Source organism: Grampus griseus (genome assembly GCF_964374135.1).
Source record: "Grampus griseus genome assembly, chromosome: 4".
NCBI classification, from domain to species: Eukaryota; Metazoa; Chordata; class Mammalia; order Artiodactyla; family Delphinidae; genus Grampus; species Grampus griseus.
Window position 1 is genome coordinate 77,643,084 of NC_138997.1, and position 16,251 is coordinate 77,659,334.

Here is a 16,251-nt window from a genome sequence, read left to right on the forward strand (position 1 = left end):
GAATACTGGATTTAGGAGAATGATCAGAAATCTACAAGCATGAATAGGCCAGCCAGAGGATATTTGTTTAGTCCTACTCTTATACTGTTTTTACGAAGTTTGGAAACTTTGGGTGCTAATTCCCTAATTATGTGGTAATCATGGTCTGCCAATAGAGTTCATTAAGTTGTTTCACGTCAGCTTGTGGAATCTGTGGGTTTGCTCAGCATGTTGTTCTAAAGTCAGAATTAAGATAGATTCATGGGATTTATCTTCAAGCAATTAAAACAAAGCTTCCACAAATTTAAATGTCATGATGATACAAGAATTCTGATAAGTTGACGAAAATGAGATATATTCCAATTTAGATATTTCTTGCACTAAGGAGAGAAAATTTTAATAAGATTCACAAGACTTGGATAAGTGAGTGCTAATGGTCAGAGTCACCATTCCTGACTTTAGGGGACTTGCAGGTAATCTTGGGAACAGATTACCTTTCAGTTCTTGGGCCCAGATCAGAATAACATTAGAAAGAAAGCAAGAAGAGGCTGAAGAAAGGAATCTAATATAATGATGGTCTAACAAGAGAAAGACTAAAACCGAGAAAAATATAAGCATTGGAGAAGTGAAAAATGGGTGGCAGAGGCTATGATAGGCCAACAAGAAAACAGAGGAGGGGAATTCTCTAGAGATGGGAAACAAAGTCAAGTGTGGTATCTGAATTCTTCCAGGAATCACTTTACACAACCATTCATTATACACTACTGAATATTCCATGAAGGCTGGAATTGGGTTTTATTCCTCACCTTATCTAGCATAGTGCCTGCTCCATAATAGATATGCAGTAAATGGTTATTAAATAAATGATTGAATGAATATTAAAGATAACTCACATCAGAAATAATTGATTGGAACAAGCTACCAATACTTCACCATGCAAACTCTATTCCTATTCAATACAGGAAATCTCCAAAGATAAAGAGATGGAAAAGAAGGAAATAACCACTAAGAGAATGTCACTGAATTCATTAACTCAAAGTAAGAATATTTATTGAGGTCCTAATTAGTATCAATGTCAAATGCTGTGATAAAGAGTAGCAAAGTGATGGTATGTGGAAGGTGGTCACAGTACTCTGTAGTTTACAACAATTCTTTAATTGTACACAAATAATATAGCAGTAGTACCAACTTATTTTTTGGTGCTTTTTTCTGCTTCTTGGATGACGTCACCTAATTTCTTAATGTAGCTTTCTGCATTGTTTGAAACCGTATCAAAAAATCCTAGAATTTCTTGCCTACTAAGCTAAGAAGGCAATATTCCATTAGTAGATGCTTGCTTTGATAGACTACTGCATAAGAATTTCCCTGGATAAATGTGATTTTAAATCCTACAACTTAATGTTTCATATACAGAAAAGAGCTCAAATTGTAATTAATTGATTAATAATGATACTACCTTATAGAGTTGCTATGAGGAATAAATATGTCAATGCACATAAATAATGAGAACAGTGCCTGGCATTCAGGAAGTACTTAAGCAGTGTTTACTATCATTCTTGCTGTTGTTTTTCCAGAGTGGTCCACATAAACCACTGGGACTAAAGAGTCAAGAGTATCGCTTCCTTTTTTCTGGAATATTATCTTATTACCAAAGCTAGATTCAGTGAACCAGAGATGGATAAGAAGTATGACCTGAAACTTCTGTTAATACAGATTAATGGCTGCGTGCTAAGGTCAGTAAGCAAAGCTGAGCAGCTGTCCTCCTTAAGTGAACCTAGCCATCCCCCTGCAGTCTCAACTCCTCCAATCTCATGACAATTCAATCAAATGATGTTATAGAAATCATGTTTTGATAAATTTTAAAAGTATAATTTAAAACTGGATAGAAGCTATTTAACTGCAGAAAAACCTCCCCTAGGTGAAGACTGAACATTCAATAAATGATAAATTTTAAAAGCTGCTAACCAAATGTTGAAGTTTCAAAAGACCAGATGATATCATAACATGATATATTTAGTCTTGTAAATCTTCATGTTTGTTATTATTATAACATTTCAAAAGGGAAAGTTGGGAATTTTATAGAGCATAGAGCATTATACTTTTAAAACGAACAAAGCCAAAACAGCAAAAGGCAGAATTCTAGCTTTGGGCCAAACAATTAATTTCCCTGATATTCAGTTATTTTAAAACAGACATCATCATCATAATAATATCCTGTTTATTTCACAAAATTTAGGGTACAATTAAGTAAAATAATGTCTGTAAAACCATTTGCATGATGTAAATTGTTCTGCAAGTGCATTATTATTTTTATTTTATTTGTCTTGAAATGTTAGAATGTTCATAAGTATGAGCACATGGCCAGAGGTATGCATGTACGTACACAGATGGAGGTTAATGTCTAATTCGAGTTCTTAGAAAGGAGCCAGCAAATTATGGTATGTGCTGTAATTACCTTCTTTCTTTGCATCTATTTTTCTCTAATACAGTAATGTTAAATTTGCAGAAAGAGAGGGAACTAAAATTATGGAAATTATAGTACGTGATTCTAACAGAGTATGCTTACAAAGTTTGAGGATAAGGTCAAGAAAAGATTACCATCTGAAATGTAATCCCGTAAAAATAAATTAGAAAAAATTAATGACCTTAATTGTCTGTATCATTGACCCACCCTAAGAGACTTTGGAAATAATGTTGCTGCTAAGAGCAAGGTGTATCTCAAATTCAATCATGTGAACTGGGTGGAGAGCTATGAGCTATGCAGTCGTTTTGCAACTTGTCTTGCATGAGATAAAAAGGAATAATTTTTTAAAATAAAAAAATCTCTAAAATTTTCAAATAATGGGTAAAATTATTATCAGATAGAAACATCATTACAGCACAATTTCTTAAAGAGAACTAAAAAAGAACACCTATATCAGAGAATAATGGTAAGATTTCTGGGCCTGTTTCTAAACAAACTAGTGATGGATAAATTAGGATACCAATAGGAAACATGCCTATCAGTATACCTGTATTTATCTTTGGCTCAGGAAATACCCTCCTGGTGATCTACCCTGAACAGAAAAAAAAATCATAGATAGATCAATACATATCTTCTTCATTTTCCTCATTAAACATTGAACACTAAGGAATATTTTTTATTAAAATTTCCTTTTACATCTAGGTCAATAATTCTCTTTACTGTATGTAAGAACAACCTAAACAGTTTCTAATACATGTCCATTTCCAGGCCATGACTAGATTCTAGGTTTTCAGATTTCCAAACTGGCCTCTCTTAAACATTACATTCTTGTCATCTCTGAGAAAAATGAAAAAGTCAGGCATCTGAAAAGCCATAACTTAGACCAGCTCCAGGCTCTTGAGTGATTCACCAACGAACCACAGTCTATAAGGGCCATCTGATCATCCAGGTGACCTTTTCTCTCCTGGCCCATCAGTACCCTTCAAAACCTTGATTAATACTGCACATTCTCAATTACCCAGAATTCTATAGGGTAAATTAATTGACAAACGAAATGAAAATTTGTTCTGATGTCCCTTTTACAGACAACTTTCTAAATAAGTGCTGCTAAGAAGTGTAAACGTTTGGAGCAAATAATTTCAATGACTATTCTCTGCACAGTTGAAATTTTTGCAAAGCACATGCCAATGTTTTATGAGACAGCAATAACATAATGGAAAACTAATAGAGAGGAAGCAAAGTGATTTACAGGGTCTTTGAAAGATATTATTTGTATTTAGGGCTCCCTCTCAAGTTTCAGATTGAGTGCTTTAAGATTGTATAACCTAAAAGGGAAGAAAAACTTGACTGTTTCTTCAATCACAGTTCCTTTCTTCAATAAGATGGGCTGTGCATTGGAACCTTAATCAAATATCCAAGATATGACTCCTGACTCCTCACTTTTCCTCACTGAGAGAAATTGCTACATTACAGTTACATCTAGTTAAGTTTGCTGCTTACTTTCCAAGGAATTCGGAAAATATACAGAGATCCAGGGAAGAGTCACATCTGGCCCCTATATCACACTTAGGGGAGTAATTGAATGGTAACTTCTGCTTTTACCCCCCTGGGGATTCTCTGCTACTGTACTGTGGGATGCCTGTTGGTGTGCCCTACTCAATCATCCTAAGACATATGCCTAAGATATTTGTCATCCGTTATGACATACACATCTCTTAGCAAGCAGCAAGTATCCAAGTCAGCTCTCAACATAACGCTGTGTAGACTGCACTGCACAACTCCAAGCGGTGCTGCTCACACAGTGATGTGAATGGAGCCCCTTAGAATAGTGCAGCTGGCAGCCTGATTCAAGGTAGGAGCTCCTTTAACATTTTATCCTGGAGAGATGGGAGAATATTCCCATGACAATGATGGCAATGATAATGATGATGAACACTAACGATGACGGCCCAAATCTGTGAATACCTACAATGTGCTGATTACTGTATAATTATTTTAAAAAAAGAATGACCAAAAGAAACTGATTAAATATCAGACTTTGAGGGACCTCTGCTAGGAACCATTATTGTTTTCTTAAAGCATGGGGTAAATGGAATGAGGTTAAATTACTAGAAAATGACAGATTTTTTCCGCCAAAAAAGGGTGGGATGGAATTATGCATAAAAATATAAGTAAATATTGTAACCTAATCTAGTACTAAATTTGGACTTTGGAAGTTCTTCTATTTCCTCCTTGTGAATTTATAGCAGTACCAGGATAAAGCCATAGGGAGGAAAAGCTCTTCTCTCATAGGTTTTGAAGATTTAAGATATTTACTCATAAGTGATGGGTTTCTTGAGAGATTTGAACAACAAATTCAAATCTAAGTACTAAAATTGGTACAGAAGTTTTGTAAATAATCCTCCAAATCATACAGCAATTGAAATCATGACAAGCTAAATTAATCACAAGAATGCAAACATTTTTAAACAATTGTTACAGAGTCTTGGTCTACACTTTAGCAATAACAGTTTCTGCATTGGGTGGAACACAGAGGCCACTAAGATGAACTCAACCTAATGACTAGAAATCCACACAGGATTGCTTCCAACCTAGTAAAACATAGTCATCAGTTTCTGATTTTTGGTTCTCAACCCCCTCCCCTAATCTGTGAAATCCTTCTATAAATGAACTTTATATAGAATCCTTCTATAAATAAATTCTATAAATGAAAAAAACCTTTGCTTTTAACTGCTTTTATCCTTTGATTTCTTTTCTAAATCCTCATGATGTGACTTTTCCAAATACTTCCTTTAAGTGAAAAATAAGTGTCTTTGGTTAAAATCCCCACCACTCCCGTGTTGTTATATAATGTCAAGGCAGTGAATAATTCATCACAAGAGATCATTTTATTTAAATATTGAGAATAATATAAAATTGTATTACAATGAAAAATACTGGCTTGCTATCTTAATGGTAGTGATTATGAATTCCATTCCTGAAATAATGATGCCTGTTTTTAACAGAAAATCATTTCACCAATGCTTCCAGGCAATTTCAAAAACTTAACATAAGATCACTGTCAAAGGCCCAGGACCTGAATAATACATTCCTACATTACTGCGCAGAATCTATCATATCTTAAGGGCTAATTTTTTACTATAAAATCTGGATCTCAATCTGTACATTTATAGAATAACTTTTTCAAGTGCTGCTCTAGAGTTCTTAAGCAAATTAATGGAGAAATGCACCTCAGATGAAACCTGCAACCTCCCCAGGAATGGGAGGAAGTCTTTATATCTACATAACATTCCAGCTGAATCCAACTCCACTGAACGCAGTACTCAGCCTTTTCTGGTTTAAATATCTATACAAGTGATGATAAATGCTAAACTGGTGTCTTAAGGATGATCAACCAGAAATTAACTCCTAAGCTTTGCTCAAATGCTTTGAAGACTACAGTTTGTCTTCTTCCCTTCCTTGGCTAAGAAACAGATATATTGTTTTAGTCATTACACCCTAGAAGACGACTACTTAAATGTTAGGAATTTGGCTTTGAGAGGTCAATCTAGTTTGCTAAGCATATGACCTTATTTTTAATCAATGGCTGTTGAGACAATATCCTAGATGTAGAAGTGACTCATGAAGTATGTAGGAATCATGAATAAGAGAGGTTTGCTTTAAACTGGAGAACAGAGAGGTGTTGAGATGGTGAATTAGAAACAAAGATCAGGAAGGACAAAGTACAGTGACTTACCTCTAATACTTTGGTCAAATTGTTAAATAGAGCTTGTCCAGCACTGACTTTATATTTAACACCTCTGACTGTGCCATTTTTGCTTAAAATGTTGACTCTTCTTGTACCAAACCCCTTCTCGCTGGCAGCCCTTGCTAACACCAGCAAGTTATCCTGGTCATTCTCCTGCTCGTCCCCTTCCGATCCTATGTGGCCATTCTGCTGTCCATCAGACTCACTGAGTCCATCTATGCCACAGATACTGGCACATTCAGAATCCAAAGAGCCTGCCGGTCGCCCATCTTCATATACCTCCTTCAGAACTCGCCCACTGTGAGATGACGCGATCCGAAACCGGACTTTCCGTGACCTGTCATTTTCTGGCTTCATCTCCCTTTTTAGCATGGTCCCATCCACATAATAAGCTGTTCACATAATTCTGGTTCCCTGGTTACTGCATTAGTCCACTTTCCATATAGCAATACCAGAGCTTAATTCTAGTGACAGCAGCACTCATATGAAACTAACATCAAAACGAAAGAAGATTCCCAAGAACTTACAGTGCATCTCTGCTATTAATAATGAATGTGTGTGTGTGTGTGCTATGGTTACCTTTAAACTAAAACCTGCAAAGTGATCCCAGCCTTTAAATATTAAATAGCCATGGTGGAGGCTTTAGCAAGACAAGTGCAAGAAAGTAGCATGCAATGAAACAGAAAATAAGTCTGGGGCAAGGAAATGAAAGACTTGGACTTTGAAGCCAGTGGTGAGTGTTGAAAAGGATCTTAGCAGCAGAAATACCTCTAACAGCTCAGAATGGAGACCAGGGATAAAATATGGAATCAAATGTGTAGGATGGGAGGTGTCATAGTCTTCTCACAGTGCTTATTCCTTCTGTCTTTCATGCTCTTTAAAAAGGGCAGTGAACATATTACATGCCTGCATAGAGCTATCAATATTAGCTCTTATTAAATCATCAGTTAGACTTCATCCATATTGTATACGATGAATTTTCAATCTACACCTTCATCTTCATGCACAAGCAGTTTTACTGAAGAATAGCTTTTTAACAGGTTATAACAAGGAATATCTTTTCTTTTGTTGCTTTCCCACTTTTGCTAGCAGAAAACACTCCTCTCTTTGACAAAGGGAAAGGTTTTGGAAAGGAAACATGGAACAGCGAGGGAAGAATGGAAAATCCTCCAAGCCAGCCAAATCAGCCAAAGTAATCCAGGTGATCAACATTGATAAATATCATATCCAAATCACCCATGCATAGAGAAGGGTCTGCCTTACGCTGTGCTCAGTGGATTTTCTGTCACTTTGGCAAGCACCTGAAGAAGCTCCTAAGATACAAGGACATATTGGAACTTATACCATAGTAAGTGCCCCAACCTGTCTGAAACTCCAGAGGGAGGATACTCAGTTGGCTCTCATACTGAGTTTCAAGCTTTTTTTATCTTTGTAAGTCTTTACCTGATTATAAACTCAATTTATACTTACTTCAGAAAAAACAGCTTAAAGTTGAAAATAAAAGTCACAACTAACGTCACCAGAGATGTTAGTAATTTTGTGAAATGTCTTCCAGTGTGTATGAAGGTGAGATGCTCTGATGCACACATAACTACATTGCTCAGCCTCCTGCATTTAAGGGAGAGGAAGCAAATGCTTAGCTTTTGCCGAGGGGATGTGAGCAAAAGTGACGTGTCATTTGTGGGCCAAGGCAGTTGACAGACAGTGTCCTGTCCATGCTATTTCTCTTCCCACCTGCTACCTGGACGGCGCCAGCAATCTTGTCATATGCTGAGCTTGTCAGAATCACAGAGAAACTCACAGCCATGACCACTGCATTGGGCTACAAATAAAAGGAAGTATATGCTAGTGTAAGAAGATATGTACCCTGATGTATAATATGCCCTAGATATTTATAATTCACACACCTGTCTTAAGCTAAAATAAAAAATTAAGCTTTTCTCTTCAGTGGATAAATCTTTGTAATTCATTTTTCATTCAGGCAATGAGTATCCCACAATCATCTACTGAGTGCCACCCAAGAGTAAGACATAGCTGGCGACTATAGCAAATATAAAGATATATAAAATTATGTCCCATACCTTCCATTGGTAACATAATGCTTAGACAAAATAGCTATAGTTCAACACAGTGTATTTTAAGCACATACAGAATCCCTCTTTCTTGAAATAACAAAATTTCTAGTCGTCGCAAATAAAACATTACGATCGCTATTCTCAACACTCTCCACTCTCATTTTGGTTACAATTTGTTCCCAGCTACTCAATGTGAACGCAGCACTTTCTAACTACTCCACTTGCCACCTTTTCCCAGTATCAGTTTATTATTCCCTACATTATAATTGCTTTGCCAGTCTAGCATCCCCCCCTTGAGCAAGAATTTCCTTCTTTTCCTTCAGAGGTATTCTTACCATCATTTATTCATTTAACAATATTTATTGGGCACCTACTAAATGTCAAAAAGTTGCTGGATCTATGCAGGTGAATGTAATAGGCATGATCCCTGCCTTGAGAGTTAGATAACATTCAATCAACAAATAAAGATAATAATGAAAACTGTAACAAGCATGACCAAGTGAAAAAAAGTGGATATAATCAGAAATGATATAAGGGAGCCTACTTTAGAAAAGTCACAGTAAGCCTCTCTGAAGAGAAGACATTAAACTAGGGTCTAGCAAAATTAGAAGAGATTGATTGAGGTGGGAAGGAGTAGCTGGAGATAGTTCCTAAACTTCAGTGGCAAGTGAAAAGGCCCTGAGGCAGAAAACAATAGGTTCGTTGAAAGCACTAAAAAAAGACAGAGTGGCCAAAGACAAGTATAACTCCCATTCTACAAAGCTCTTCTCAAAAGAGGGCAAGACTAGCGAGACCTTTCCTTCCTAACCTAACCCTTGATTTATGCTACCCCTCAAAACATGACCAAATCTCCATTAACATGATAAGCCATATTACCAATACAGAAATATTTCAAGTTTGTTACCAATGGGCATCTATTTATTTAAAATAGAAAGTTAAAAATTCCAGAAGCTATAGAGCGTCAAATGTTTCATTAACCAAACTAGAACTACTTTGGAAATTACCATGAATGATGTATTCAAAGAAAAAAATACTCCTTGTTCAATTCCCAGTAGAAACAATAACCTAGCAGCTATACCTAGGCCTGGATATTTCTTGTTGGCATTAGTTTTTTAATCAGAATATCTAATTATTTCCTTATTTGCAGAGAAAGTATGACATAAAAATATAATTATTCTTTTACTCATCTTGTCTCCAAATATTGCCCCACATACTATTCTGTGTGTGATTATCACTGCATGGTGAGAAGTAATTTTAACCATATTTCTAGCATTTGGAGCATAAGTTTTTAATCCCTTGGATCACAGTAAATATGTGCAAAATGTCTCCATTTGCTGCTACTTTACAGCTATCATATTCACTACTTTATTTTTTGGTCTTGCAGAAATATTGCCAGTCGTTGGCAAGGTAATGGTCTTTTCTCCAGCAACACTTGTCCCTAGAGAAGCAATAAATCATGACTCACTCCCCAAGTGCTGTTCTCAGAACTTCTGTTTGGATGGAAAGAACCAATCAATTTTTAGTTTCTAACTACATTGGTGATTAGAAGGGAAAAAAAAAAGATTTACTAACCATCAGTAAAATAGGAAAAACAAGCTACCCCTGAAACTTTTCAGCTTATAGAATATTGAACTTTTCTTAACACACATGAATTTGCAAATCAAAATTCACAGCTCAATTATTCATTTGAAGGGCAGAGAACTTCTAATCAGAAAAGAAACTCAGTGCATTAAAGAAAATATTCTTTGAAAACAGGACTATTATTTTATTATATAACGAGAAAGATGGATGATTTCTTAGTTTATAGATTAGTGGTTAAGAACGGGGGCTGTGGGTGTACACAATGCTGGGTTTAAACCTTGGATATGCCACCCCTAAGTGACCTTGAGCCTCAGTTTCCTCATCAAACAGTAGTTTTTATTGCATAGAATGTTTGGAAAGATTGACTAGAATGATATATATGAAGTGCATTGAATGCTGATCAACAGAGGGTAGCTATAAATCCCAAGTTACTTAAAATAGCTAAACATACATATAGTCATCCCTAGGTATCCTGGGGGATTGGTTCCGGGACCCCCATGGTTACTAAAATCCATGGATGCTCAAGTCCCTTATTAAATGGCATGGGGGGGGGGGGCTTCCCTGGTGGCGCAGTGGTTGAGTGTCCGCCTGCCGATGCAGGGGACACGGGTTCGTGCCCCAGTCCGGGAAGATCCCACATGCCGTGGAGCGGCTGGGCCCGTGAGCCAGGGCCGCTGAGCCTGCGCGTCCGGAGCCTGTGCTCCGCAACGGGAGAGGCCACAACAGTGAGAGGCCCGCGACCGCAAAAAAAAAAAAAAAAAAAAAGGCAGGGGGGGAGGAGTCAAGATGGCGGTGTGGGAAGATGCAGAGTTCGCATCTCCCCATAACTAGGGTGCCTGCTGGACACTGATGGGGGACCCCAATGCCCAAGGAGATGGGAAGAACCCCCAAGCGAACCAGTAGAGCGTGGGGGAACTGAGGGGGGAGGAGAAGTGGAGGCTGGACAGGACCGACGCCTGAAGGGTGGCTGAGAGTGGGGGAGGGGTTCCCATACCTGGGGGGACCCTCAGGGGCTTGGATCAGGGGGGAGCAGGCCCAGCATTTCCCCTGCCCAATCCACCGGGGAAGTCGGCCAGCTCTCAGGCCGGGTCCTACGCCCTCAGAGGTCCCCTCCGGGCTGGGTTAGTCCTGGGGGCATAGAAGGGAATCCAGGAGAACAAGAGAGGCAGGCAGGAGGGGCCCTCCAGGACCGGAGGAGTGGGAGAAGAGTGGAGGGCGTTTGCTCCACCCACTGGGGCCCTAAGCTCCCAGGTCGATCTCCCACTCTCCAAAGCTCACTCCAGGCTGCGTGGGCCCTGGGGGCATAGGAGGGAGTCCAGGGAGATCAGGAGAGGCAGATAGGTGGGACACTCCAGGATGGAAGGAGCAGGAGATGAGCGGAGGGCGTTTGCCCCACCCACTAAGGCCCAGGGAGCCTGCTAAGTTCCCAAGCAGATCCCCACCCTCCAAAGCCCACTACAGGCTGAGTGGGTCCTGGGGACATAGGAGGGAGGCCAGGAGGCTTGCAGGAGGGGCTCTCCAGGACAGGAGGAGCAGGAGATGAATGGAGGGCGTTTGCCCCGCCCACTCGAGCCCAGGAAGCCTGCTGGGCTCCCAGGTGGGGTTGCCCACCCTCTGAGGCCAGAGGCCACTTCTGGTCTGGGCATGGGTCACTTCTGTTCTGTTGAGCCTAAGCCCCACCCCCCCACCCCCCCAACTTTTCCAGCCCTGTGAGTACTAAGCATAGGCCCTGCCCACCACCCAAACCTCACCCATGCATAGGCCATGCCCTCCACTGCCAAGGCCTTATCCACCACTTTTTTTTTTTTTTTTTTTTTTTTTGCCGCCCCATGTGTTTTGCAGGATCTTTGTTCACAAGCCAGGAGTAGGACCAAAGCTCCTGCAGTGGGAGCACCAAGTCCGAACCACTGGACTAACAGATAACCTCAGACCCCAGGGAATATTCATCAGAGTGAGGTCTCCTGGAGGTCCTCACTTCAGCACCAAGACCCAGCTCTACCCAATAGCCTACAAACTGCAGTGCTGGAAGCCTTAGGCCAAACAACCTAACACAGGAACACAATGCCACTCAAAAAAAAAGAAAAAAAAATGAGATGGCAAAAAAATATGTCACAGATGAAGGAGCAAGGTAAAAACCTAAAAGAGCAAATAAATGAAGAGGAAATAGGCAATCTACCTGAAAAAGAATTCAGAGTAATGATAAGAAAGAGGATCCAGAATCTCAGAAATAGAATGGAGGCACAGATTGAGAAAATACCAGAAATGTTTAAAAAAGAACTACAAGAGCTAAAGAACAAACAAACAGAGATGAACAACACAATAAATGAAATGAAAACTACACTAGAAGGAATCAATAAGTGAATAAATGAGGCAAAAGAATGAATAAGTGAGCTGGAAGACAAAATGGTGGAAATATCTGCCAAGGAGCAGAATAAAGAAAAAAGAATGAAAAGAATTGAAGACAATCTCAGAGACCTCTGGGACAACACTAAATGTGCCAACATTCAAATTATAGGGGTCCCAGAAGAAGAAGAGAAAAAGAAAGGGTCTGAGAAAATATTTGAAGAGATTATAGTGGAAAACTTCCCTAACATGGGAAAGGAAATAGTCACCCATGTCCAGGAAGCGCAGAAAGTCCCATACAGGATAAACCCTAGGAGAAACACACCAAGACACATATTAATCTAACTAACAAAAATTAAATTCAAAGAAAAAATATTAAAAGCAGCAAGGGAAAAACAAAAAATAACATACAAAGGAATCCCCATAAGGTTATCAGCTGATTTTTCAGCAGAAACTCTGCAGGCCAGAAGGGAGTGTCAGAATACACATAAAGTAAAGAAAGAGAAAAACCTACAACCAAGATTACTCTACCTGGCAAGGATCTCATTCAGATGACGGAGAAATCAAAAGCATTTCAGACCAGCAAGAGCTAAGACAATTCAGCACCAAACCAACTTTACAACAAATGCTAAAGAAACTTCTCTAGGCGGGAAACACAGTAGAAGAAAAAGACCCACAAAAACAAACCCAAAACAATTAAGAAAATGGTAATAGGAACATACATATTGATAATTACCTTGAATGTAAATGGATGAAATGCGCCAACCAAAAGACACAGACTGTCTGAATGGATACAAAAACAAGACCCATATATATGCTGTCTACAAGAGCCCCACTTCAGACCCAGGGACACATACAGACTGAAAGTGAAGGGATGGAAAAAGGTATTCTATGCAAATGGAAATCAAAAGAAAGCTGGAATAGCAATACTCATATCAGATAAAATAGACTCTGAAATAAAGACTGTTATAACACATAAGAAAGGACACTACATAATGATCAAGGAATCAATCCAAGAAGAAGATATAACAATTATAAATGTTTATGCACCCAACATAGGAGTACCTCAATACATAAGGCAAATGCTAACAACCATGAAAGGGGAAATCTACAGTAACACAATAGTAGTAGGGGACATTACCACCCCACTTACACCAATGGACAGAACATCCAAACAGAAAATAAATAAGGAAACACAAGCTTTAAATGACACAACAGACCAGATAGATTTAATGATATTTATAGAATATTCCACCCGAAAGTGGCAGAATACACTTTCTTCTCAAGTGCACATGGAACATTCTCCAGGATAGATCACATCTTGGGTCACAAATCAAGCCTCAATAAAGTTAAGAAAATTTAAATTGTATCAAGGACCTTTTCTGACCACAACGCTATGAGACTGGAAATCAATTACAGGAAAAAACTGTAAAAACCATAAATACATGGAGGCTAAACAGTGTGCTACTAAATAACCATGAGATCACTGAAGAAATCAAAGAAGAAATAAAAAATACATAGAAACAAATGACAATGAAAACACAATGACCCAAAAGCTATTCGACACAGCAAAAGCAGTTCTAAGAGGGAAGTTTATATCAATTCAATCTCACCTCAAGAAAAAAGAAAAATCTCAAATAAACAATCTAACCCTACACCTGAAGCAACTAGAGAAAGAAGAGCAAAGAAAACCCGAAGTCAGTAGAAGGAAAGAAATCATAAAGATCAGAGCAGAAATAAATGAAATAGAAATGAAGAAAAAACTAGCAAAGATCAATAAAACTAAAACCTGGTTCTTTGAGAAGATAAACAAAATTGATAAACCCTTAGCCAGACTCATCAAGAAAAAAAGGGAGAGGATGCAGATCAATAAAATTAGAAATGAAAATGGAGAAATCACAACTGACACCACAGAAATACAAAGGATTATAAGAGACTACTACAAACAACTATATGCCAATAAAATGGACACCACGAAGAAATGGACAAATTCTGGGAAAGGTATATTTTCCAAGACTGAACCAGGAGGAATTAGAAAATATAAAGAGACCTATCACAAGTGAAATTGAAACTGTAATTAAAAATCTTCCAACAAACAAAAGTCCAAGACCAGATGGCTTCACAGGTGAGTTCTATTAAACATTTAAAGAATAGCTAACACAGATCCTTCTCCAACTCTTCCAAAAAATTGCAGAGGGAGAAACACTTCCAAATTCATTCTACGAAGCCACCATCACCCTGACATCAAAACCAGAAAAAGATATCACAAGAAAAGAAAATTATAGAACAATATCACTGATGAATATAGATGAAAAAATCCTGAACAAAATGCTAGGAAACAGAATCCAACAACATATTAAAAGGATCAGACACCCTGATCAAGGGGGATTTATCCCAGGGATGCAAGGATTCTACAATATATGCAAATCTATGCAAATCAATCAATTGTATACACCATATCAACAAATTAAGGAATAAAAACCATATGATCATCTCAATAGATGGAGAAAAAGCTTTTGACAAAATTCAACACCGATTTATGATAAAAACTCTCCAGAAAATGGGCATAGAGGGAACCTGTTTCAACAGAATAAAGGCCACATATGACAAACCCACAGAAAACATCATACTCAATGGTGAAAAACTGAAAGCATTTCCACTAAGATCAGGAACAAGACAAGGATGTCCACTCTTGCTACTCTTATTCAACATAGTTTTGGAAGTCCTAGGCACAGCAATCAGAGAAGGAAAAGAAATAAAAGGGAATACAAATTGGAAAAGAAGAAGTAAAACTGTCACTGTTTGCAGATGAGATGATACTATACATAGAAAATCCTAAAGATGCCACCAGAAAACTACTAGAACTAATCAATGAATTTAGTAAGGTTGCAGGATACAAAATTAATGCACAGAAATCTCTGGCATTCCTATACACTAACAACAAAAAATCAGAAAGAGAAATTAAGGAAACATTCCCATTTACCATCACAGCAAAAAGAATAAAATACCTAGGAATAAACCTACCTAAGGAGGTGAAAGACTTGTACTCAGAAAACTATAAAACACTGATGAAAGATATCAAAGATGACATAAACAGATGGAGGAATATACCATGTTTTTGGATTGGAAGAATCAACATTGTGAAAATGACTATACTACCCAAAGCAATCTACAGATTCAAGGTAATCCCTATCAAACTACCAATGGCATTCTTCACAGAATTAGAACCAAAAATTTTACAATTCGTATGGAAACACAAAAGACCCCAAATAGCCAAAGCAATCTTGAGAAAGAAAAACGGAGCTGGAGGAATCAGGCTCCCTGACTTCAAAGTATACTACAAAGCTAGAGTAATCAAGATAGTATGGCACTGGCACAAAAACAGAAATATAGATCAATGGAACAGGATAGAAAGCCCAGAGATAAACCCATGCACATATGGTCACCTAATTTACGACAAAGGAGGCAAGAACATACAATGGAGAAAAGACAGCCTCTTCAATAAGTGGTGCTGGGAAAACTGGACAGCTACATGTAAAAGAATGAAATTAGAACACTCCCTAACAGCATACATAAAAATAAACTCAAAATGGATTAAGGACCTAAATGTAAGACCAGACACTATAAAACTCTTAGAGGAAAACATAGGAAAAACACTCTGACATAAACCACAGCAAGATCTTTTTTGACCCACCTCCAAGAGTAATGGAAATAAAAACAAAAATAAACAAATAGGACCTAATTAAACTTCAAAGCTTTTGCACAGCAAAGGAAACCATAAACAGGACGAGAAGATAACCCTCAGAATGGGAGAAAATATTTGCAAATGAAACAATGGACGAAGGATTAATCTCCAAAATATACAAACAGCTCATGGAGCTCAATATCAAAAAAACAAACAATTCAATTAAAAAATCAGTAGAAGACCTAAATAGACATTTCACCAAAGAAGACATACAGATGGCCAAGAGGCACATGAAAAGATGCTCAACATCACTAATTATTAGAGAAATGCAAATCAAAACTACGAGATATGGTCTCACCCCAGTCAGAATGGCCAT

General features: G+C 38.0%; 1 protein-coding gene across 3 annotated transcripts in view; it reads right to left on the reverse strand.

Moving 5' to 3' along the window:
- Positions 1-16,251, reverse strand: part of GRXCR1 (glutaredoxin and cysteine rich domain containing 1) — a gene marked incomplete at its 5' end in the record, with an annotated part of 283,593 nt that overhangs the window by 105,891 nt on the left and 161,451 nt on the right. The window contains one exon of one of the 3 annotated variants that reach the window (XM_082653740.1): positions 6,180-6,563. The exons of the other annotated variants lie outside the window; for them this stretch is intronic. Within the exon in view, the coding sequence (XP_082509866.1) occupies positions 6,180-6,563 (384 nt within the window). Of the gene's footprint in view, positions 1-6,179; positions 6,564-16,251 lie in introns of those variants that run through there. 3 annotated transcript variants of the gene reach the window in all.